Here is a 24932-nt window from a genome sequence, read left to right as displayed (position 1 = left end):
CAAAAAATTGAATGGATGTTATCTTTTGAACTCTTGGCATGAAAACAAACATGTTTCAACCAATCTTTAATGATTTTTCATGTTCATCGCTATTTCAAAATAAAGGTCTGAACATGCCTTATGAGTATGAAAATATGCTTGTTGCAAATTGATAAATTACTGCTCCTCTGTAATTCATTTTGAAAATCACCAAATATGAAAAGTAGAGATTCTAAGGTTTCAAATGATATTGTCACAGTTGTGTGGAATAGAGAGGCACAGGCATGGACTTCAACATAACAATGGGGTTTTAATCATAGAAGAAAGGTCACAACATACGATAAACAATATAACCGACCAGGAGTGCAAGGAGTGAGTCCAACTTAAAGGGAGTGCTAATGACAATACACTGGTGCAGGGAATCCAGGGAATGGCGGGAAGGCTGATGAGGGAAGTGCAAACAGGTGTGGAGCAGGGAGGATGCTGGGAAATGGAGTCCAGGAAGGCGTGATTGTAACATTACCTCCGCCTCCCCGGTAGGTGCGTCCTCATGCCATAACAATGGGGAAGGGGGGAGGGCACCCTGGAGACCTCCACGCAGGTGTGGGGGGAGGTGCAGACGGGTGCGGAGGTCTCCAGGGCGGGTCTAGTAGTGCGGACCGTCACGGCGGGTCAGGAGCCGTGGGCGACCATGGCGGGTCAGGGACCGTGGGTGACCATGGCGGGTCAAAGGCCGTGGGCGACCATGGCGGGTCAGGGACCGTGGGCGACCATGGCGAGTCAGGGACCGTGGGCGACCATGGCGGGTCAGGGGCCGTGGGCGACCATGGCGGGACCATGGCGGGTCAGGGACCGTGGGCGACCATGGCGGGTCAGGAGCCGTGGGTGGCCATTGGCGGGTCAGGAGCCATGGGCGACCATGGCGGGTCAGGGAAAGTGGGCGGCCATGGTGGGTCAGGAGCCGTGGGCGGCCACCCACATGTGTCCCCCACACATGTTCCCCACATGTTCCCCACCCATGGGTACATATTAATTTTGTCATAAACATTAACAACAAAGATTTACATAATAAACATGATTTTTATTAGATGTTATTATACATTTTATAAATTGAACAACTTAAAATTATTAATTGATTAATGTGAATATCTACAAATAATTTCACTATAAAATACACAATGAAAATCTGCAAATCTATAAAATTCAGCACAATTACAATTCAGTGAGGTTAAATATTGTATACAATTTTTAATACATTAAATTTAGAAAATTATATTTCAAATTCTGTTTTCTAGACCAGAAGACATGTAGTAATAAATGTTGTCTTTAAACACTTTGTGTATCCAGTGTACATTTAATTCTCTGCAAGGTGTAGATGAGTTCAGACTCTCACTGATGTATGTTATAGACGCTGATTGTGATCTGAAGAGAATCGTAAGAGTAAGATGTAAAAGTCTCATTTTTTATCTTCCCTATTAGATGCACTGATCTACTACACTCTCAATGGCATCCAGTTTTGAGTATTTTCTCCATTCATCTGGAATCTTACCAGAACCATCAAATGTTTTATTGTAGTGTTTTTCCAGATCTTTCTGGAATCTGCACACAAACCACTTCCAGTAGGGCAGTTCAGAGAGGTCAGGGGTGATGCTCCAATTAGTAAACCTTCCACCTGCTTTTCTGTATTTTCTATATTTAAACATTCCATTTTCTGCATTAAAATACTGATTACTTGCCACTAAATTTGTGCAAATATCAGCACAAGGATTCTGAGTTGAAAGGTAAAATGTGCCATTAATTCCAGTCACTCTGTGGAAAGAAGCACTGTGCTCTTCATCATGGTTTTCTATGGTGTTGGTGCAGGTGGCTCCACAGAATGGACACTGAAGCCAACAGCACTGACATAAGTGATCAATCAGAAGCTCATCTGGTCTGAACTTATAGTCCAGATTGACATAAAATGTCTCTGTGGTGAATCTGCTGCTGATGTCAAATGTTATATAAAAAAATTCTTTTTCTATCACATCTTCTAGGAGGTTGAAATCATCAACATCATATTTCACTCCATTGAGGTCTTTTTCAGAGAAGATCAGCACATCTGAGAGCTGCTGTGTGAAACTCTTCAACCACAAACCAACATCTCCACTGTTCACTTGAACAAGTTCAGTAGATTCATGTGCTGCTTTCATGATCTTCTGCTGCAGGAGTTCAATGTTTTCGTTCATCTTGGGTAAAACACTGGCACTGAATTTATCAGTGATGTACCGACTGACTTCATCTCTGATGAAACTCTTGAAGTGATCTCTGGGATTATCAATGTAGTTCATGTATTTGTCAAAATCCTCCTTTTCTGCCAGTGTCTTCAGGATGTGTTTCTCTATATTTGATCTGTTTCCATTCAGTGATTCACAGTTTGTTCTCAGTTCATATGTCAGATCTCTGGCAGTCTTCTTGTAGACACTCTGCTCAATGGGCTCTTTAAGTTTCTGACAGATGATCACACCAAAAATGGCAGCTGATGCAGCTCCATGCAGGTGTTTTTGGAAAATACTACAGTTCTCCTGTTTCTTCTTTTTAAGATATATTACAGGATCATTGGCTTCTCTGAACATCCTGTGTTGGTCAGTGATGATCTTGTTTGCTTTTTTACATATTGAAAGAACTAAATGAATGAAGAATTTATTCTTGAACTTGTATTTTACTGCTCCTTCCTGATGTTCTGTGACTCTCCTCTTGATGTATTCTGTGAGTTGTTGAATGCAGCTGATGTTGTAGCCCATCGTTGAAATGTTAAATGACTGAATCATTGTGTCTGTCTGCTGAACAACATCTCTGACTAATGAACTTATTTGGGCTTCTTCCTCTTTAGATAGAATGTATCCAAGTTTCTCTTTTGTTGATCTGAAGGAATCTTTAAATGCAATGTTTTTCTTGTCCTGTACATAATATGAATAACTTGACAGAGAGAAAATATCCCTGTTCATCTTCAGGTTGTTTACAGGGAGATGTCCTTCATAGATGTCACTGAGGATCTCTTTCACATCTCTCATTACGTCAATGTCTTTGATTGCTTGAGTGTCTTTGATTATCTTTTTCACACTCTGTTCCCACAAAAAATCAAACTCTTTCTTCAGTGTTTCATTATTTGTTTTGTCTTTGAGTTTTAAGGCTAGTTCTTTGCTCTTTTCATAGAGAGTGTTTTCATTATATGTCCTCTGAGTATCAATCTTTTTCTTCAGGTCTCGCTGCTGAAGAACCTCATTTAATTTCCTCTTTGTTTCTCTCACAATGTTTTCCTGAAGCTCTTTGATTTTGATTTCAAATGATGTTTTCCACTGAATCAGTATATCTTTATCTTTGTCTTTCTCAAAGAATTCAGACATTGATTTCTCCACTTCTTCACTTGTCTTCTTCAGTTCTCTTTGAAGATCAGTTTCCTCAATCTCATGAATTACTTTATTATCTACTTTATTTTGTAGTTTGTTCTCAGTTTCCACCATGGCACTGTGAAGACTCCAGGACCATTTGCTGTATTCGGTCTCCAGTTTCCTGTAAGCTGTGACTTTCTGGAGTTAAAACCAACACAAATAGTTTATTAACAATTCTTGAGAAAGAATAATTCCCTTTTGAAAGGGAACTCGCACTCAAAGTCATAGCGCAATGGGGAGTGCCCTGCTGAGGAAGCTCCACTCTCATTTGTCTCTCTTCTTGAGGGAAGAGGGACAGGCTTCTGTGCTCGGTAACACACAGAAGGAGCTCGCTGAAGTGTTTGAGGGGTGTTTATCTTTCACATGCTTCAGCAGCTGAAGAGAGTGTTTTGCTGATTGAGGATGCGTTGTCTCTTGCGTCCTCAGGATCAGCAGCTTTATACAACATTTTGAGTGATGTGTGGATTTGTGTTCAAAGCTTTTTGACATTTAATCACACACAAAACTTTTGTGTTGTTTGTTTGGGTGAGGAGCATGCATGTTCAGTTCTTGAGAGAGCTGTTTGCATGCAATGTGAGCGTTTCCCTCAGGAAACCCCAGTCTTATTTTATCTTATGTCTTGTTATCTTCCCAAGGGAAGAGGGTCAGGCATCTGCACCTGCATATGATGAGCCTTCCTTTCCCTTTTGATATCCACTCTGAGATCTAGAATCGAGAGGGCATGGAAGAATCCGTATCTGACCCGCATCCGTTGACATCAGCATGTAAATTATGCAGTTGTCCAGGGGTTGAATGAGCTTGGATACGTGTCGATGCCCCTGTCAGATGAGATGTTTGCAATCTATCTCGTGGCTGGAGAGGCATCGACATTGCTTTTTCATCTGGCCTGAGGCTGGGCCGATGATGTGTTTGTTCCATCATTTGGAACCTGGCATCCTTTCAGACTGCAGAGTATGGCAGGCCACTTTTACATTTAGGCCTCCGATCTCTAAAGTCTCAGGTCAAGCTTTTTAGGTCACCTCACCATTGGTGAGAGCTGTTATAAATTCCGGTACCTCAACTCCCTAAAGAAAGGAATAAAGGGGAAAAGGAATAAAGCTATGCATCTCATTAGGAACCCTACGTAGAGTAACCAGCCTCCACAGTGCTTTGAAAAAGAAGCACTCTGTAGATCCAAGGTCGAGCAGAGTAACTCCCCTCACTTGCAAGGGTTGAAAAGTGCTATGCTGAGTTCTGCTCTCCAGGATGCCCATCTCTACGATCCGGTCTGAGTTGGTTACTGCTATAGTTTGCAGTCCTTCTTTCTGGATGCCTCCTCGGGAGGCAAGTGTTTCAGAGACAGCCACGACACAGTTCCTCAACAACCGTCCATACCGGCGTGATGAATACGATCCTCAGTTGGATGGAACTGAAATAAATACTTTTAATGTTGCGATCCTATTGGACTTATGATAGCAACCTGAATTGTAACAAAGCACTGTTGGCCAGAGGAGAACTGGCACCCCGACTAAGCCTGGTTTCTCCCAAGGTTTTTTTCTCCATTTTAACACCAATTTGCCACTTGTCTGCCACCTGATGTCACCTGATGGAGTTTGGGTTCCTTGCCGCTGTCGCCTCTGGCTTGCTTAGTTGGGGACACTTTACTTGACATTTGATATTCAACAGTGCTTTGATCTGCCTGCATTGACACTATTCTTTAAGAGCTGCTGTGCAGCCAAACAATGTACCAGTTATCAATGTAAAGCTGCTTTGACACAATCTACATTGTAAAAAGCGCTATATAAATAAAGGTGACTTGACTCTGTTTAGGAAACAGACAGGTTGCTGGTCAGACTAGGTTACTAGAAAAGTAAGACCAGGCCAGCCTCCCTGGCAGCATTCGGGGTCAACTATGCTCCCCTGAGAAGTGACTGGCTAGGGCTCCTTTTGGCTCCCTGGCCACATTCCCTTAAAGGGACCCCTTTTATGTGAAGTTGGTTCCAAGCCTTTTAGCGGCCTTGGTAGGCCTATAGGTATTTGGAGGCCTCTTTGAGGCTTATAGCTTGGGTTGTGGTCGTATGGAACGCTGTCACTGACAGCCTATTGACTCGTGACCTGTAGGGGGAGTGATCCTGGCATTTCAGTTGAAATTGCTTTTTCTGACATTTGTCACAGCCATTTTTTGGCATGCACTCCCCTCAGCATGGCGGTGTGGGTATATCGTTCCCCATAGCGTTTCGATGCAGTGTGAGTTCCCTTTCGAAAGGGAATGTCTCAGGTTACACATGTAACCATGGTCCCCTGAGAACAGGGAACGAGACACTCCATCTCTATGCCCTGCCTCGGGGCCGCCTGCTGAACAGTCCCTAGACGAAAAGTGGATGACTTGTTCTCTAGGTGCCCCATATGTGCATTCGGGTTGCACTAGTAGTGATGTCATAGGCTCTCACCTGCCAAAATGATTGCCGTGATTTGATAAGTGTTTCAGAGGAGGCATTCCCCATAGCACTATGACGCAGTGTCTCGTTCCCTGTTCTCAGGGAACCATGGTTGCATGCGTAACCTGATACGTTTTCTTAAGCTCCAAGGGCCTAATACTAACAGAACGAACATGAAAGACCAAAAGTGACATGAACACTCACCTGTAGTGAATCAGAGCAGATCTTCTTCATCTCCTTTTTCTCTCTTTCATATTCCTCTCTCCACTCCACTTGTCTTCTCTTTAGCTTATCTTCATTAAGTTCTTCAAGGAGTTTCAGTTTCTCTTCAAAAGTCTTTTGTTGATCTTCTCTCATGTTTATTTCTTCTTTCAGTCTCTTTTCTAAATCCTCTAGTTTTCCTCGTCCTTCTCTTTCTATTCTCTCTTTCTCTCTAATTATTCCCTCCATTTCACTCTTCAGTCTCAGAATCTGTTCATCAGCAATCTGCTTTTCTCTCTCTCTCCTTTTCTCATCTTCTTCTTTTCTGATCTTTTCCTCTAGTTTCTGTTTCTCCCATTCCTCTTGTTCTCTCTTAATTTTCTGCATCTGTTCCTCTCTCTCCTCTTTGTGTTTCATTTTTTGTGTTTTATATTGTTCTTCCCTTTCATTAAACTCTTCTTCTCTTCTCTTTCTCTCTGTATCATTATTCTGTCTTTCATCCTCTATTCTCTGCATTAGTCTCTCTATTTCTGTGATGTATTCAGTTTTAAGGTTTTCTTTTTCTTTCTTCACATTTTCTTTTTCTTGCCTAATTGTCTCCATTTCATTTTTTAACATCTCTTGTTCTCTTTTTGCATTCTCCCTCATCTCTCTCTCTTGCTCCTCTTTGTCTTTCATTTCTCTTTTTTGTCTTTCTTCTCTCTCTCTGAATTCTTCTTCTCTCCTCTTTCTCTCTTTGTCATGATTCTTTCGCTCTTCCTCCAACATCATCATCATTTTCACTTTCTCTTCTTCATGTTTCTTCATCAGTTCTTCTCTTTCTCTGTTCATTTTCTCCATCATCATTTTCATCTTGTTTTCTTCTGCTTCCTGTTTAGATTGAAGATCTTCTTTCTCTTGCTCCATTCTCTCTCTCTCTTGTTTCAGTCTCTGATTAAATTCATCACAAACTCTCTGTTCTTTTTCCCTTCGTTTCTCATCCTCTTCCTCTCTTCTTGTCTTTTCCTGTAGTTTCTGTTTCTCCCATTCTTCACGTTCTCTCTTCATCTCCTCATGGATCCTTATTTCTTTCTCTTCTTTCTCTTTTATTTGTGTTTTAAATTGTTCTTCTCTTTCTATATATTCTTTTTCTACTTTCTTTCTCTCTTTTTCATGATTCTGTCTTTCATTCTCTATTCTGTTCATCAGTCTGTCTATTTCTGCGTCATATTTCATTTGAAGTTTTTCTCTTTCTATTTTTATTTTCTCTTTTTCTTGCCTCATTTCCTCTATTTCATGTTTAAATGTCTCTCGTTCTCGTCTCATCTCGTCTCGTACCTCTCTCTGATGTTTCTCTTGTTCTCTTATTTCTCTTTTAAATTTATCTTCTCTTCTTTTTCTCTCTTTGTCATGATTCTGTCTTTCTTCCTTCATCATCATCTTCATTCTCTCTTTCTCATCTTCTAGTTTCTTCATCTCCTCTTCCTTTTCTCTGACTCTGTCCATCAGGATCTTCATCTGTTGTTCTTGTTTTTCTCTTTCCATCTGTCTGAACATCTTACAAGAGTAGAAACTCCCTCCGTTTATCTCCACCATGTTGTCTATCTTCTCCAGTAGATCAGTCACCTGTTTTCGGTCTCCAGTCTGATTATTATTGAACACATGGAATCTGTTTCCACACGCTTCAATCAGATTCATCAAATGAGATCCAGGTTCTCCCAGAAACTGTTCAATGGTTTTGTTCTTCAAAAAATCTCCTCTGGTGAAGAGCACCATGGTGTACTTTAAAGATCTCTCACCAAACGTCTCTTGGATGATCTTCACTGATGTAGCTTCTTCTTGAGTGAATCGTTGTCCTAAATTGAGCACAATGATGAACACATGTGGTCCAGGCAGGATCATGGAGATGCAGTGTCTGATTTCTCTCTGGATCTCCTCATTAGTAAGTTCAGTATCAAACAGTCCTGGAGTGTCGATCACAGTAACGTGTCGACCATTGATTTCAGATGATTCTCTCTGACTCTCTTTAGTAACTGACTTATGAGATGTTTCTGCTGTAAATGCATCATTTCCTAAGATTGTGTTTCCGGTTGCACTTTTCCCAACTCCAGTTTTTCCCAGCAGCACAATCCTCAGATCATCTTCACTCTCTGTTAAACCTGTACAGGAGAAAATGCACCAGGATTAATGCAAACATCACAGATGAAAATTGCGAAATAAATTTTCATCAATAATCATCACAACTTGCTCCTGACATCTGAGTAAGTAAGCACAGTGATGGGAGATCACCTGAGACTCTGGTCATCCAGCCAGAAAGAGTGAAGGATGAAGATGGCATAGAGTGAAAACTCACTAGACCAGCACCATCCTTGATAACTGCTTTTTAAAAATGACTTTCCAATGAGGAAAATATATTAGAGATGGAATAACATTATTAAAGTGCCTCTATTATGGCATTTGAAAGGTTCCTATTTTTGTTTTGGGAGTCCCCAACAACAGGTTTAAAAGCATGCAAGGTCAAAAAACACTTTAATTGTCTTATAGCATTTATTTTTACCTTATTTGCTCAATGACTTCCCAAACGATTCACTCAACGAACCCCTTGTTTGCGTGACGCTGATCTGCGGTGATTGGTCAGATGACTTCTGCTGGTTAACACAGAGTACAGTTTACAGTGCTTGCATCACTTACGTTATATTATAATAATGATAGTGCTCCGCTCTGTTCTAAAAATAAAGACGTATTGATAAAGCACTGCAGTCTTACACCAACATATTGCTCTATTCTTTATCAAAACTCCAAGTAATAACAACGGAAAACATTTGACACATTTCTAGACAATTGCGAGTGAACACATATTGCTGTTAGCTGGTTAGCCAGAGACCTACAAGCTGCAGGGAGCGTACACAACACACACAGGCTAAATACATATTTGTGCATGGCATGCTACAGAGAATGTGGTGATTCTGGCTCGGAATTTGGACGTGGAGACGTCACTGACATGTTCGGACTGAACCGTGTAAAGGGTTTCAGTCCAGTAACGTTACTGTGCTTAGGCCATTGAACTGAAACTCAGTAATTCTCTGTGAGAATTATATTTACATTCTTTCCTACAAAACAGTCAGTCTATAAAACGTGGCAACAATTATTATTCATACTTACAGGTTATTATTCGGAGGAGGAAAGAGCTGGTCCAAATAAACTGGGTACTGACCCATCCTTCAATAACAACCAGCCTGAGAATCTCTCGTTGAACGCATTTAGGTTGAAGAAGCAGTTGTCAGTAAAATGACGGGAACACACAGCACAAAGTTCCTGTTTCAAGTTTTCCCTGGCGTCTGCACGTGCAATAAGTGGGCGGACAATATGCTAATGTTTCTTTGTGACGTCACAACGAAACGGCTTAAGATTCATTTTACAAACGACTCGTTTAATTCATTCAGAGTCGACTCTTACATTTGAGAGACAATAACTTAATATACGGTGCACTTTCAGATTTAAAACTTTGCAGAATGTTTTTATTCACTTAGAGCCATGTTACACACTACATGTAAGGTAATTTTCAAAAATCCATAATAGGGGCACTTTAAGGCATTACACAGACTTTGACTAGGTTAATGGTTATGAATCAAAATCGTCATCATGTTATTTATTCCTATACATGGATATTGTTACTGATGAGTGATTTATTCTTACTTGCATTAGTTAACGTTATTTTCTATTAGTTTTATGAGCAATTATGCCATGAGGGCAGACCAGAGATTTGTCGTTCATTATCTATTGGAGCAAGAAACAAGAGCACAACTTTATTTCAGCCAGTCACAACAGATGATGTAACAGAGATTCTGAAAACAATTCAGCAGCTTAAAACAGAAAATCAACAACTTCAGTCTACTGTGTTAGATATGTAGCAGCAAATGAGGTCTAACACAGCCTCCGCTAAAGATCACTTTCTTGGCCATATGACAGAGCCCAGTTGACATATAACAAACAAGCTAACCTCCTTTACCAGATCACTTAAACACTTCCCTTCACAGTGGATAAACCAACAACACCTCTTAGACACAACATATCAGATTTGGTGGAAGAAATAACCCCTGGACTGCGCAAAAAACTCCTACAATGAGAAGGCAGTAACAAGTCATTATGACCACATAACTCTGTATATTTTCCCCAAGGTGTTATTTACCTGATCTTAACCTCTTTTAACCTTATTAAATTTATGTGTCATCTTTCAAGTCAAATTTTTGCATTTGATCAATAAATTAAAATATAATAATAAAACACTGTATGAGCTTTACGAATCGAATCAATGACTCAGAGCACCAAAGTCACGTAATTTCAGCAGTTTAGCCGTTTGATAGGAGATCCGAGTCACTGATTCGATTCGTAAAGCTCCGAAGCAGTGTTTTGAAATCGTCCATCACTATATTGTTGAAAAGTCGTTATTTTGTTTTTTTGCCGCACAAAAAGTATTCTCGTCTCTTTCTAATATTAAGATTGAACCACTGTACTCACATGAACTGATTTAAATATGTTTTTAGTACCTTTTTGGATCTTGAGAGAGGAAATGTCATTGCTGTGAATGCAGGCCTCACTGAGCCATCGGATTTAATCAAAAATATTTTAATTTGTGTTCCGAAGATGAATGAAGGTTTTACAGGTGTGGAACGACATGAGGGTGAGTAATAAATGACATTTTCATTTTTGGGTGAACTAACCCTTTAATATAGAATGGTGATTAAACTGACTTCCAACCAATCAGAATCGAGTATTCAGACAGACCATGATATAAAATAAATGTAACATTTGCAATTACGATAATAATTCGGCAGAACAGCTGTTTTGTGTTAACAGTGCTTATAACTATCTCATATGTTTTAAATAACAAATTTTTTTTTATTTTTTTTTCAGTATGTCTGTTACGTCCTGGTAATTGTTTGTGCCTCTGTGTGTGCTCTCTCTCTCTTGACCTCCTGTCAATTTCTTAGGCAAGCCTACACAAGGCGGCTATTGGTCCAGGAAGATGTCAATCTTCATTAGTTTGCGTGACGTCATGATTTCCGCTGCCAATCCTGTTTTGGAGTTCAAAAGAGCGACAGGATGGACGCACACAGACAGCTTTGCTTTCCTGTTCCTTTGTGATTGCTGTTTAATCTGCCCTTTTGTTAGTTTTTGTTATGTTTAGTGACATTCTTACTTTGTACAGTTTTAAGTTGTCATTTTGTTTTCTTTTGCCATTTGTTTCCTAATCATTTGTTATTTTGATTGTATTGATGATCTTCTCTTCGCCCTATGGGAAAATGGATTGGTAGTAGTCTTCAGTGCATTTCTTAAGGTGTGCTTTTACACTCATTTGTTTTGATTTCTCCATGTTAGTCTCTCAAAGAAATAGGCAGTGCGAGCCTCAACAGCATGTAACCTTGTTACATTATCATTCGCTGCTTACACCTTATGTAATAAAATCACATTCTTCTGTTTCAGTGTTTCTCTAGTTATTTCTGTGACTGAAGTTTGAATCAGACTAACTACTTCTCTGGGTGGGCAAGTAAAATTCTCTTTCGCTTACCCCTTCAAAAAAATCCATTTGTCCCAGACAAGCAGACAAGCCTTAATATCTAGAGTGTTAATATCAGATGACACATTACTGCCAAGTGACATTCTTTAAACAAAAAAGACTGGCAAAAGAGAACTGCAACACCTTTCACAAATTACACATTTTCAGTCATGCCTCAAAAATGGCCTATGGGTCTATAGCATACATACACACAGAGGAAGGGAAGAGTTGAGTTGATTTTCCTAACAGCCAGGTCAAGAGTAGCCCCTAAACACCAGTTATTTGTGCCTAGACTGGAAATGTGTGCAGTTCTCACTGGTGTGCAGTTAGCTTTATTATTAGCTTAACAGCTCACCCTTAACATTGAATCCTTTGTACTCTACTACAGTCCTGACATGGCTTCAGTCAGAATCCTGCCACTGCAAAGTATTTGAGGGCACCAGAATTGCAGAAATACTGGATCTTGCAAGTGCTCACACTTGCTGTTATGTGGATCTACTTACAATGGCCGCTGCGTGCGCGTGTCCGTTAAGTCCACAAGACCGTAGGGTGTCCCATTAATCATTTAAGCTTAAAGAAGGGTGCTCTTGAGCACCCCCTTTGCGGCTGCTATGCACCCTCGATGCACACTTTTGCTGAGCCTGCAAGACTGTGAGCTACGCAGAGGACTTTACCCGGCAGTCAAAGCGGTATTAAGTCGTGAAAGTGTGGTCTCAGAGGAAGACCATGAGGGTTTAGGGTGCAATTTGGGACAGGGCCTACTTACATCTGAGAATCTTTCTGAAGCCTACTTTCTGTAGTTATGTAACAGTAACTGACGTTCAGTCCTTGACTGACCCACAACAGTTCAGCAGTATTTGAAGCAGCAGCAGCACATCTACGGGATCCTTCAGATGAGGATCATCATTAGCAGAAAGAGACATTCTTTGGAAAGTTCAACATGATAGCTTCCAATATGATAACTTCCACTATAGTTGCTGGCAAATCAATACCATTCTCTAGCAACTCAAGTATGACCACACAGTGAGGCTCATTCGTGTTGGTGCCAGACTCCACAGTCAACTACAAGACGCAGATGTTATTCACCCAGTTGTTCTAGCACCATCCCAAAAAACAACCCAACTCCTCATTTAGGATAGACAAAGAGCTTCACCAATCCGGTTCTGAACAAATCGTTGCAGAGCTCTGCCATAAGTACTTAATTTTATGTGGTAGAGAAGACATTAAACAGCAGCAATACTTGTGCCCCGATAGTCAAAGATGGCAAACTAAACCAACAATGCATCAAATCTGATCTCCCTCAGACCCGACTGGAAATATTCAAACCCCTATTCTTCTTCAATGGAATGTCCTGTTTTGGTCCCTTTACAATTAAAGTAGGGAGACAGTTTAAGAAACATTGAGGCATCTTGTTTAAATGCCATGTGCTGTTGTAACAGTCCATATTTCTGTTACTATGGGTTTAGTAGGTTGTAGTACTACTCCTGTCCTCTAGGGGCCCTAAGTGCTGTCCTCCTTTAGCTTAAATCCAGATGAGGTAGTAGAGGAAGGGAGATTTGTTTGGTGAAGAGGAAGCATGGTTTTTCATGGACTTTATTCATGTATTGTAATTTTTGTTTATCATTTTTGCTCTGTGTGGTATGGGTTTGTTAGCAAGCTTAACTCACATTTTTGTACATTCTATTTGTAGAAGGACTCTTTGGTATTGGTAGTTAAATACTACTAATATGTACAAAGGGGATGTGAGGAGTATTTCCACTGTGAGACTACTACACAGAAACCTATAGTGGATCTTTTGGGATTATTCGTTACTCAAGGACTAAAGCGTTTGGTAGGAAGCACATGGTGGATGGTTATCGGGTTAGATTATTGTTTGATGCTCACTAAACTATAAATCATCATCATCATCGTCATTATAATCGTTCTCTACGTTAAGTTCAACGGACATTCACCCAAGGACAGTTGGGATTCTTAATGGACAATGGTCAGATAAGGTTTTTTCATTCCAAAATTCACTTTGGTTGCTATGCTGTTTGCCTTTATGCCTACTGGGTTTTTTTTTTAATACTACTTTCAAGTTTTCTTTAAATGAGTCTGCTGATTTATTTTGCTTTATTTTTCATTGTCTGTTGTTTTTGCCCATTCTTATTTTTCAATAATAATTTGGTATTACTCATTTTGGTATTACTCATTCGGTTTTCCATCCGATCAAGATCAGTTTTCCGTCCTCCTGCTCAGATTACAAAAGGAACAAACCACCCCTTACAATTTTCATTGGATTTGGCCAATTCAATCCAGTTGACATGGTTACATGTGGTGTTTTTTTATTTATTTATTTTTTTTTATAAATATTCTGATTGTGCTTCTAGTCCTATTACGATCTGATTATTAGGGTCCATGTAAACGCAATGACTGTCTCACTGCTCCAGAGAGCTGTAGTAGCTCTGTGATTGACCAAAATGATCAGTTTGACTATTCTAGGCATCTGCTTTTCCTGTGGAACATTTGACCTTTAACCTTGTATATGCAGAATATCTGGGATTTTGGAATTTCAAGCTGTATAGTTTAAGACCTGATCTGATTTTCTGGTCATTACCTGGTGACAGTAGATGTGTTTCTAGTGAATTAATTGTCTTTTTCATCTCTTCAAATTGCAGCAGTTTTTTCATCTGTGCCTCCAAAAATGTCTCTGTGGTGAAAAACTCTCCTCTGCTTTCTTCCACCATCTTCTCAATGTTCTCCATCAATGTGGACACTTGTGTGTTGGGACCAAAGAAATAATGTCGTCCTCCAAAACTCTCAATGACAGACTGTGTTTCTTCATTGAGTTCTGCTGTCTGATGCTCTGAATTCTGCATTATGAGGATCATCATGTGTTTGTTGATTCTGGAGCTGAAGATCCTCTGGATCTCCTTCATTTCTGCTTTGTCTTCATTAGTCAGGGGAGTATCAGGAATAATGAGGAGGAAAACATGAACTCCAGGATCACAGAGAGACACACAGCGGAGAGTCTCACGCATCACTTCCTCCTCTGAGAGCCGAGAGTTGAACAGAGCTGGAAGCTCCACCAGGCTGATCTGACGTCCACGAAGCTCCACGTCTGATCTTGTGTCTGTCTGCTGCAGGATCTGCTCTGATACGGAGGATTTTAATGTGCCGTCACTCCCGCACACAACCAGATTCAGCTTTACATCATCTGAAACTGATAGAAGAAGGAAGTTTAACAAAACCTTTAATTTTTCAATAGAAACATCAACTATCATCACACTCACGTCTTTCTGTGGCCTGTTTCTTCACTGTGAAATACTGTGAAGCTTCAGCACAGTCCAGGTGCCGTCCATCATTCATTTTCACAATGTCCTCAAACATCTGCAGAAGATCATCAGGAGAGCTGCTCCTCTGAAGACTGAAGTGTCTGCTGAAGCACTTCTGAATGATTTTCTGTAGGATGTCATTGGTTTCAGTGGGCTCTTGTGTGGTGAGCACCATGGTGTGTTGATAAACCCTCTCAGAGAAAGAGTCCAGCACCTTCTCCACACACTCTTGATCTTCTGCTGAACACTGATCATGTTTGAGGAGCAGAACGATCACATGAGGTCCTGGATGAGACAGATACACACACTCTCTCACTGTCTGTGTGATCTGATGATCTGAGATGTTTCTCTGGAGCAGCTGAGGACTGTTGATGACCATCACGTGTCTGTCCTTCAGTTTTCCTCTGACTCTCCCTACAACATCTGGAGGAGCTTCACTGTCAAACATTGCTTGTCCCAACAGGAAGTTTCCCACCTCACTGTTTTCTGACACACTCTTCCCCAGGAGGACAATCCTCAGATCACTCACTGAAACAAAGCACACGTGTGATATAAAGAAAAGTCAACAGAAGCAGACATATTTGAGGTTCTGTTTTGCACTTATGTTTCAGTGTTTTTGGCCATTTTTCAGTGTAAATTGCCCGTTATTTCTAATAGGCTCAGTAGCTTCTGCAGCACGAACCAAGCATGTAGTCCACTATTGTCGTTGTTGCTGTTACATGACGTAGTGGTGTCTGACTAGGGTTGAGACATGGGGTGATGACATCATTGTTTCACAAAATATATGGATTGGCTGTACACACGAAAACGCAAGGGTGTCATTTTCTGTGTTGGTACAAACTTTATTTCATATTTTGGTTGACCTTGATTGAACAGTATTTAAGGTGCTTACATTAAATGTGTTTGGTGGGCCCCTCCCTTAAAAATTATCATTAGCTGTGCCTTTAAAAAAAAAAAAAAAAAAAAAAAGAGGACGGATATACTGTCTACATATACTTTTTAAGACGCTCCACATCTAATGTGTAGTGTCTTATTAACTCACTGTCATGCATTGTGCAACACATTTCTTCTCCCTCTTTGCGTTTCAGCCATTTTCGCCGCTACTACAGAAAAACTTAAGCCTCTTAAAAGTCCTCGTCCATACTCCTAAAAGAGGTCTTAAGGTCCAAAACTGTTAAGAGTTAAGATGCTTTCTGAATTATTTTTTTCTTTACTAGGATCTTTTCTTTAATTTTAAAAGGAAAAGAAATTTCCTAGAATTGTCACTAGGAACAACTCTTTGCACTAATATTTTTCATGAATACGGGCCCAGATCTAGTAAGTCTGTACTTGCATCCATCTTTACAAGGTCCATCTTTCCTGCAGACCATGTATCATGAAACAGGGCTCTTAAGTCATTGTAGTTGGACACAATTTTTTTAAAACACCAGAGGTGAAATTATTATAAATTTTTTATTTTTTTTTATTTATTTTTTTTGCTTCCATCTGAATAAATTCATTCTGATTGATGAATAGGAATGCAGTGTTTACATGCATGCTAAATAAAGTGATCGGGTTGATGTGCAAATAATATTCTGTAAGCTTCTGATCGGATCTAATCTGTTGACATGCGCACACTGCATGAATATATAGAATTTCCCATTGTTGTCACTTTCTTTGTTATAGACTTAATTTGGTGACGGCCAGCACATGAACTGTTGTGTTGTGCTGCTTATGCTATCAAGCAGTGAAAGTGCCCCTTCCCATGCCCAAAGCCGGTCTGTGGAAGAGAGTCTGAAACAAGGACTGTTGGGATGTTGTCCTGCTCCATTTCTCAGATGATCAGTGAAATGACAATTTTAGAATGACAGGACACTCATTTATGAAATCATATTCAACAGGGAGAACAGCTTAGTCCACGCATCGCATGTCATTACACTATTTCTATGTCATTGCACGTGCAGTACTTTCCAGTTTCGGTTTTCCATCCGATCAAGATCAGTTTTCCGTCCTCCTGCTCAGATTACAAAAGGAATAAACCACCCCTTACAATTTTCATTGGATTTGGCCAATTCAATCCAATTGACATGGTTACATGTGGTGTGTTTTTTTTTTTTTTTTTTTTTTTTTTTTTTTTTTTTTTTTAATATTCTGATTGTGCTTCTAGTCCTATTACGATCTGATCATTAGGGTCCATGTAAACGCAATGACTGTCTCACTGCTCCAGAGAGCTGTAGTAGCTCTGTGATTGACCAAAATGATCAGTTTGACTATTCTAGGCATCTACTTTTCCTGTGGAACACTTGACCTTTAACCTTGTATATGCAGAATATCTGGGATTTTGGAATTTCAAGCTGTATAGTTTAAGACCTGATCTGATTTTCTGGTCATTACCTGGTGACAGTAGATGTGTTTCTAGTGAATTAATTGTCTTTTTCATCTCTTCAAATTGCAGCAGTTTTTTCATCTGCGCCTCCAAAAATGTCTCTGTGGTGAAAAAATCTCCTCTGCTTTCTTCCACCATCTTCTCAATGTTCTCCATCAATGTGGACACTTGTGTTTTGGGACCAAAGAAATAATGTCGTCCTCCAAAACTCTCAATGACAGACTGTGTTTCTTCATTGAGTTCTGCTGTCTGATGCTCTGAACTCTGCATTATGAGGATCATCATGTGTTTGTTGATTCTGGAGCTGAAGATCCTCTGGATCTCCTTCATTTCTGCTTTGTCTTCATTAGTCAGGGGAGCATCAGGAATAATGAGGAGGAAAACATGAACTCCTGGATGACAGAGAGACACACAGCGGAGAGTCTCACGCATCACTTCCTCCTCTGAGAGCCGAGAGTTGAACAGAGCTGGAAGCTCCACCAGGCTGATCTGACGTCCACGAAGCTCCATGTCTGATCTTCTGTCTGTCTGCTGCAGGATCAGCTCTGATACGGAGGATTTTAATGTGCCGTCACTCCCGCACACAACCAGATTCAGCTTTACATCATCTGAAACTGATAGAAGAAGGAAGTTTAACAAAACCTTTAATTTTTCAATAGAAACATCAACTATCGTCACACTCACGTCTTTCTGTGGCCTGTTTCTTCACTGTGAAATACTGTGAAGCTTCAGCACAGTCCAGGTGCCGTCCATCATTCATTTTCACAATGTTCTCAAACATCTGCAGAAGATCATCAGGAGAGCTGCTCCTCTGAAGACTGAAGTGTCTGCTGAAGCACTTCTGAATGATTTTCTGTAGGATGTCATTGGTTTCAGTGGGCTCTTGTGTGGTGAGCACCATGGTGTGTTGATAAACCCTCTCGGAGAAAGAGTCCAGCACCTTCTGCACACACTCTTGATCTTCTGCTGAACACTGATCATGTTTGAGGAGCAGAACGATCACATGAGGTCCTGGATGAGACAGATACACACACTCTCTCACTGTCTGTGTGATCTGATCATCTGAGATGTTTGTCTGGAGCAGCTGAGGACTGTTGATGACCATCACGTGTCTGTCCTTCAGTTTTCCTCTGACTCTCCCTACAACATCTGGAGGAGCTTCACTGTCAAACATTGCTTGTCCCAACAGGAAGTTTCCCACCTCACTGTTTTCTGACACACTCTTCCCCAGGAGGACAATCCTGAGATCACTCACTGAAACAAAGCACACATGTGATATAAAGAAAAGTCAACAGAAGCAGACATATTTGAGGTTCTGTTTTGCACTTATGTTTCAGTGTTTTTGGCCATTTTTCAGTGTTAATTACCCGTTATTTCTACATACTCTTTATCACTTCACATATTTGTTCATCTATACATAAACTTACTTAAAGGAGGTGGGTTTAGGCTCTCTTTTCTCCTACATTCTGGATTCTGGGAAGCAGTCACTGTATAAAAACAAATCATTATATTTGGCTCCATCCCAGTAACATGTTATCATCTTTAAATAATTATTTCAAGCAGCAATATTACTCAAAGTGGAAGTACAGCAAAATCCCTGGTGTTAAATTAAGGCCACATCCACATGAAGCCAGAGCTTTCCCTATTCTAATAGGCTCAGTAGCTTCTGCAGCACGAACCAAGCATGTAGTCCACTATTGTCGTTGTTGCTGTTACATGACGTAGTGGTGTCTGACTAGGGTTGAGACATGGGGTGATGACATCATCTTTTCACAAAATATATGGATTGGCTGTACACACGAAAACGCAAGGGTGTCGTTTTCAGATTTATCCACTCTGTGACCCGGCTTCAAAAAAATAGTGTTTTCAGGCTCCCAAAACGCAGGATCCATCTGGACAAAACGACACAAAATTATGTATATTGCTAAACTCAGTTCTGTGTGGACGGGCTCTAACACTGCTCTGTTAATATGGGAACCACCAGCAAAGTGTTAACACTGAAGCAGTGTTAGTTAATGAGATAATTAAGTGAGTAAATGAATGAAGATTGAGCATTATTGAAGACGCCTGATGGTAACGAGCAGAATCGCTGGCTATGTTTACATGCAACCAAATAATCTGTTAGTAATCATATTGACGGCTCAATTGGATTCAAAAGCCTTCATGTAAACACCTTAATCAATCCGACTGAGCTGTATCTGAATGATGGGGTGCTTTATTCCTTTTCTAATATGATCGAGAGTGCATGTAATCACTTGTTTGGATTCAAAACTGCATCTAATGATGTAGAAATAGTGTAATGATGTATGACGAGTGAATAAAGTGTTATATAAAAGAGTGTCCTGTCATTCTAAAATTCTCCTTTCACTCAGCGTCTGTGAAGTGGAGTAGAACAACATCCTACGAGTTCTTGTTTCAGATTCTCATCTATAGACAACTTGTTTTGGCCACAGGCAGGGGCATTTTTATGAGTGATAAATATAAACAGCTAGGCACCATGGTTCATATGCTCATTGTCACCAAATTATGACCAGAAATAGATAAATATTAAGTCTCTTGTTTAAAACGAATAAACAACCAATGCAGGAGAATGGTTATTATGCTCAAACTGGGAAACACTGTATATTCATGCAGTGTGCGCATGTCAAAGAAATCAATTCCAATTTGAAGCTTGTGACATAAACACGCACATCAACCCAATCACTTTATTTAGTGTTCGTGTAAACACTACATTTAGATTCATCAATCAGAATGAATTCAGTCCAATTGAAACAAAAAAAAATGTGCATGCAAACATTGCTACTAAAGAAAGGAGAAACAACTACAACTGACTTCCAGCCAATTTGTCTTAAGACTTTTCTTCAGATATTATATATAATATCTCCATTTATAATAATCGATAATAAATATCTTCACGTAAATAAAGTGCTTCAAGAAATTTGAATTCTGTAATAGAATCCCAGTCATTTGAAAACCTGTGTTGTCTGTGTTTATCACCTGTGCTGGACATGTTTAGATGCAGATCATCTTCTGTAACTCCTGACATCTTGTAAGAGATTCTTCACAGTCCTGAGACTCTCTTCATTTCATGAGGCTGTCATATGAAGCTGCACACCTGCTGTGAGTCACAGGTTTGATTTCCTGTGAACATATATTGATCAAACTTTCAGGTTGAATTCACTGTATGAGCCTTTAGACAAAACCATCTGCTGAAGCATAAATGTAAATTGTTGGATGGGACAGTTGGGAATGACATCTAATGTTAAAACTTAAATTTATAATGTAAGCTCCCTTTAAATACTGTGGTCAGTTCAAGAAATAGGGCTGCATGAAATAGGAAAAAACTACATTGTGATATTTTGTTTTTCTGCATTATATATTGCAGTGTGAAAACTTTGCCCGATGACTTTACCAGCTCTATTTGCAAGGAATTGATCATTCTAGAATGATTGGGGTGATTTTGTAGGATAGAAAATAAATTACGAGCATAAATATATACAACAGAACAAAGTGATTTAAAACAGTGATTTATGTTTTTCAGGTAAGCCTAACAGGTAAAAAAAAAAAAAAAGATCAAATGTAAAATAACACTGCATCTTCATTCTATAAATGAAATATAATTAATCTTTGTTAAAGCTACAAAAGTGATTTCCTCTTTGTCTTTTGTTGATTAACATGAAAAACATAGCCCCTGGTGTGTGTGTGTGTGTGTGTGTGTGTGTGTGTGTGTGTGTGTGTGTGTGTATGTGTATGTATATATATATGTGTGTGTGTACATATGTGTGTATATGTGTATGTATATATATATATATATGTATGTATAATATAATATAATATATTATAATATAATATAATATAATATAGAGTCCTGAAGGCAGTTTAAGGCAGCTTACAGCCCAGATCTGGCAACTTCTGTTTAGCTTAACTGTCACAGAATGAACACATAAGGTTGTTGAATATTAAAGGCAGAGAAGGAAACCTAAATACCTAACCTAAATACACTGTTGAAGACTCTTACATCTAGCATGCGCAAAACATGAATTCATTAGCTGCGTTCCAACTCAAAGGCTGCATCCTTCATGGGTGCATTTGAAGGCTGATTGCATCTCCGCAACATGACGAAAGCTATCCCAATTTGAAGCCTGTATTGATTTTAGGTATTGAACAGGTAGTTTTAAGTAGTTTAAAACTTTTACAAAAGTCCAGTACAAACTTTACTACCACTCAACAGTGGCAGCTGTCACAGTTCGTAGGTGACAAGAACAGTCGTGCATACTCAGTCTGACCTTTGTGGCCTCTGGAGGACGCAGCCTTTGAATTGGGACACAGCTTTTGAGCACTTCTCTAGCTAGCATACTGTTTAATTTTTAGTTTTCCAGTAGATGGCAGCAGTCTTCCTCTAAACCATGGCACATTTTTCATGTTAAATACCATGAATAAAACTGAGAAATGTAGATATTTTTAAAGTGAATTTTACATAAAATGTTGCTGTTTTAATGTAAAAGTAACTGTTATATCTAGCTAGATAGCTAGCTATTTCAAATTAACAAACTTTACTAGTATCGTCTACACCAGTGGTTCTTAAACCTGTCCTGGAGGACCCCCAGCCCTGCACATTTTGTATGTCTCCCACATCTTTTACACCTGATCCAACTCATGTGCTCATTAGTAGAGACAGCAAGACCTGAAATGGGTGTGTCAGAAATAGGGAGACATACAAAATGTGCAGGGCTGGGGGTCCTCCAGGACAGGTTTAAGAACCACTGCTCTACACACTATACAATTAAATAAACTGTTTTCCATTACATCACATTACCTCTGTATTTATCCTGTTCTCTTCCTCTTTTCTTCTTATTTTTCTTCCCTGAGCACCAGAGGACTTTGGTCTTTCTGGCTATATGGCAGGCTATAATGTTAAGTTATCATGGGAATTCGGCCATCCACCTCAATCAGGAAAGTGAAGTCTGTGAGTGCACTTGCCTGTACTGGCAATTTCACAGACTGGCCCTGCAGTCTTTCTAGTATATGTCCCCAGCGTTGAATACAAAATAATAATTTAAAATTTATAATTATTCTGCATCTGGCAGCATCTGGCATTATATCATGCTGGTCTGTAGTCTAACAAATTACGCTTTACTATTTCTTCTTTTTTTTTTTTTTGTTTTTTTTTTTTTTTTACATTCAGTACAATTTGAAGATGAACAGTCAGTTAAAATTTATGTTTTTGGCTCTCTTTTATTTTTATTATCACTTATTTTTCTTTTCTTTTTTTTATGACGATTCTAATAGTTGTTTCAATTTGTGTTTTAAATTTATATTGATATTACAACAATATAACGAGGGCTTGAAAGAATGCCAATTGTTATATTATAATCTATAAAATAGCCATGTTCAATACTTTCCAATAAGGTTCATTAGTTAAACATTAATGTATTAACTAACATGAACTAACCATGAGCAATACATTTGTTACTGTATTTGTTAATCTTGTCAATGTTAGTTAATAAAAATACATCTGTTAGTTTGTTCATGTTACTTCACAGTGCATTAACTAATGTTAACAAATACAACTCTTGATTTTAATAATGTATTAGTAAATGTTGAAATTAACATTAACAAAGATTAATAAATGCTGCAGAAGTGCAGTTCATTATTAGTTTATGTTAGCTAATGTAGTTAACTAATGTTAACACTTTACAATAAGGTTCATTAGTTAACACATTTTCAAATTGTACTATAATTATTAAACATGCAACTTTTATGAGCCCATATTAATTACATGAAACATTCATACTTTAAAACATTAAAATTAAATTAATCAACTGCCCTTTTTGCAGCCTATACAGTCAGTCATTAATTACATTCATAATTATTTTCATACATTACATAAACATTTACATTTCATATTATATACATTTATATTTCTAAGGTTTTTATAAGGAAATTTCATACCTGTATGTCGACATGTCATTGCGTAGAAATTCAAGTTTCTTTCCTTATTGCCAACATTAAAGCTGTGCGGGTGGAGTCAGTTACAATACAAAGGTTAAAAATGTTACTGTTGTGCAGGTCAAAGTTGCAAAGTACAGTTACTGTGGAAATGAGACAGTGTGAATAAATAAGAAAATAGCAGCTGGCCATAAAGAGTTTCAACAACACAAATATGTACATAATAGTGAAACATAACAATAAAATAGTAATATCTCTGCTAATTTTAATGTTACAATCACATTACTTCACACCTTTCACCCTCAAGAGATTCAAGATTTACATTTACATTTGGCTGACTCTTTTCTTACAATGCCTTGCACAAGGTGTGTAATAAGAAAAATAATGATTTGCTATTAGTATTTTCTTCATGTTCCTTTTGGACTTCACTGGTATCGAGGTCTGAGTGTGCTGAGGTTTCACCTATCAGTTTTTCCTTATGTAGCAGATTGAAGTATTTTTAATGGGTTGTGAAGTGGGGAAAATGTCATCCTCATTTGTGTATCATTTGGTCATGTTCTTAAAGTGCATTTCTGTTCCACTTCATTATTTGATTTATGGGGTGCATTTATTCTGTTTTACTGTTGCTTCTGGCTAATGTTTTAGATCTTGTTCTTTCTGTGTTTTAATCATTTGATTTGGTCTAGCTTGGGTTTTGTTCTGGGGCCCACTGGGCATGTTTCAATTGTAAAGTCTGGCCAAGGTGGTTTCTCTCTGGGCTCTCTTTGTTACAGATACCATTGACTTTCAGAAAAGAAGGTATAAAAGCTGTGGTGGTACCTTTTCAAAAGATAGGTACTAATATGTACAGTTGAGCTCAAAAGTTTATATAACTTTGGTTCTTAATACTGTGTGTGGTTACCTGGATGGTCCACGACTGTTTTTTTTTTTGTTTTTTGTTTTTTGTTTGTTTTGTGATGGTTCTTCATGAGTCTCTTGTTTGTCCTGAGCAGTTAAACTGAGCTCTGTTCTTCAGAAAAATCCACCAGGTCCTGCAGATTCTTCAGTTTTCCAGCATTTTTTGCATATTTAAACCCCTTCCAGCAGTGACTGAATGATTTTGAGATCTGTCTTTTCACACTGAGGACAACTAAGGAACTCAAATACTACTATTAAAAAAGGTTCAAACACTCACTGATGCACGATGGATTAAGAGTAATGTAAACTTTTTGATTTTTTTTTTTTTTTTTTTTTTTTTACATGTTTCTTTTGGGAAACATGTAAGTATCTTTTGTAACTTCCAAAGGGCAGTACTAAATGAAAAAAAATACGACCTTTAAACAAAATAAGAAAAACCTGCACATTATCTTTTCATTCAAAAGTTTTACCCCCCTGACTCTTAATGCATCGTGTTTCCTTCTGGAGTATCAGTGAATGTTTGAACCTTTTTTAATAGCTGTGTTTGAGTCCCTCAATTGTCCTCAGTGTGAAAAGATGGATCTCAAAATCATACAGTCACTGCTGGAAAGGGTTCAAATATGCAAAAGATGCTGGAAAACTGAAGAATCTGCAGGACCTGGAGGATTTTTCTGAAGAACAGAGCTCAGTTTAACTGCTCAGGACAAACAAGAGACTCATGAACAACCATCACAAAAAAAAAAAAAAAAAAAAAAAAAAAAAAACAGTCATGGATCATCCAGGTAACCACACACAGTATTAAGAATCAAGGGTATGTAAACTTTTGAACAAGGTCATTTTTATAAA

The 24932-nt window shown here is 38.8% G+C and overlaps 1 protein-coding gene across 2 annotated transcripts; it reads right to left on the bottom strand.

Moving 5' to 3' along the window:
* Window positions 1-275: 275 nt before the first annotated feature.
* Window positions 276-23258, bottom strand: LOC127509835 (uncharacterized). Of its 2 annotated transcripts, XM_051888911.1 has the most exons (9): window positions 23193-23258; window positions 20238-20381; window positions 18668-18727; window positions 17925-18494; window positions 17249-17854; window positions 14834-15403; window positions 14158-14763; window positions 6029-8163; window positions 276-3545 (listed from the first exon to the last, which is right to left on the bottom strand). In XM_051888911.1, the coding sequence occupies exons 2-9, from the start codon at window positions 20284-20286 to the stop codon at window positions 1455-1457; spliced, it is 6687 nt and encodes a 2228-aa protein (XP_051744871.1). In that variant the 5' UTR covers window positions 20287-20381; window positions 23193-23258; the 3' UTR covers window positions 276-1454. The 2 variants fall into 2 exon arrangements, with proteins under 2 accessions (XP_051744871.1, XP_051744872.1); XM_051888912.1 differs by lacking the exon at window positions 276-3545 and having other exon boundaries at window positions 3552-8163.
* Between the last annotated feature and the right edge of the window lie 1674 nt (window positions 23259-24932).

Source organism: Ctenopharyngodon idella, chromosome 3, assembly GCF_019924925.1.
Source record: "Ctenopharyngodon idella isolate HZGC_01 chromosome 3, HZGC01, whole genome shotgun sequence".
NCBI lineage: Eukaryota > Metazoa > Chordata > Actinopteri > Cypriniformes > Xenocyprididae > Ctenopharyngodon > Ctenopharyngodon idella.
This window is presented reverse-complemented; position numbering and strand designations above follow the sequence as displayed.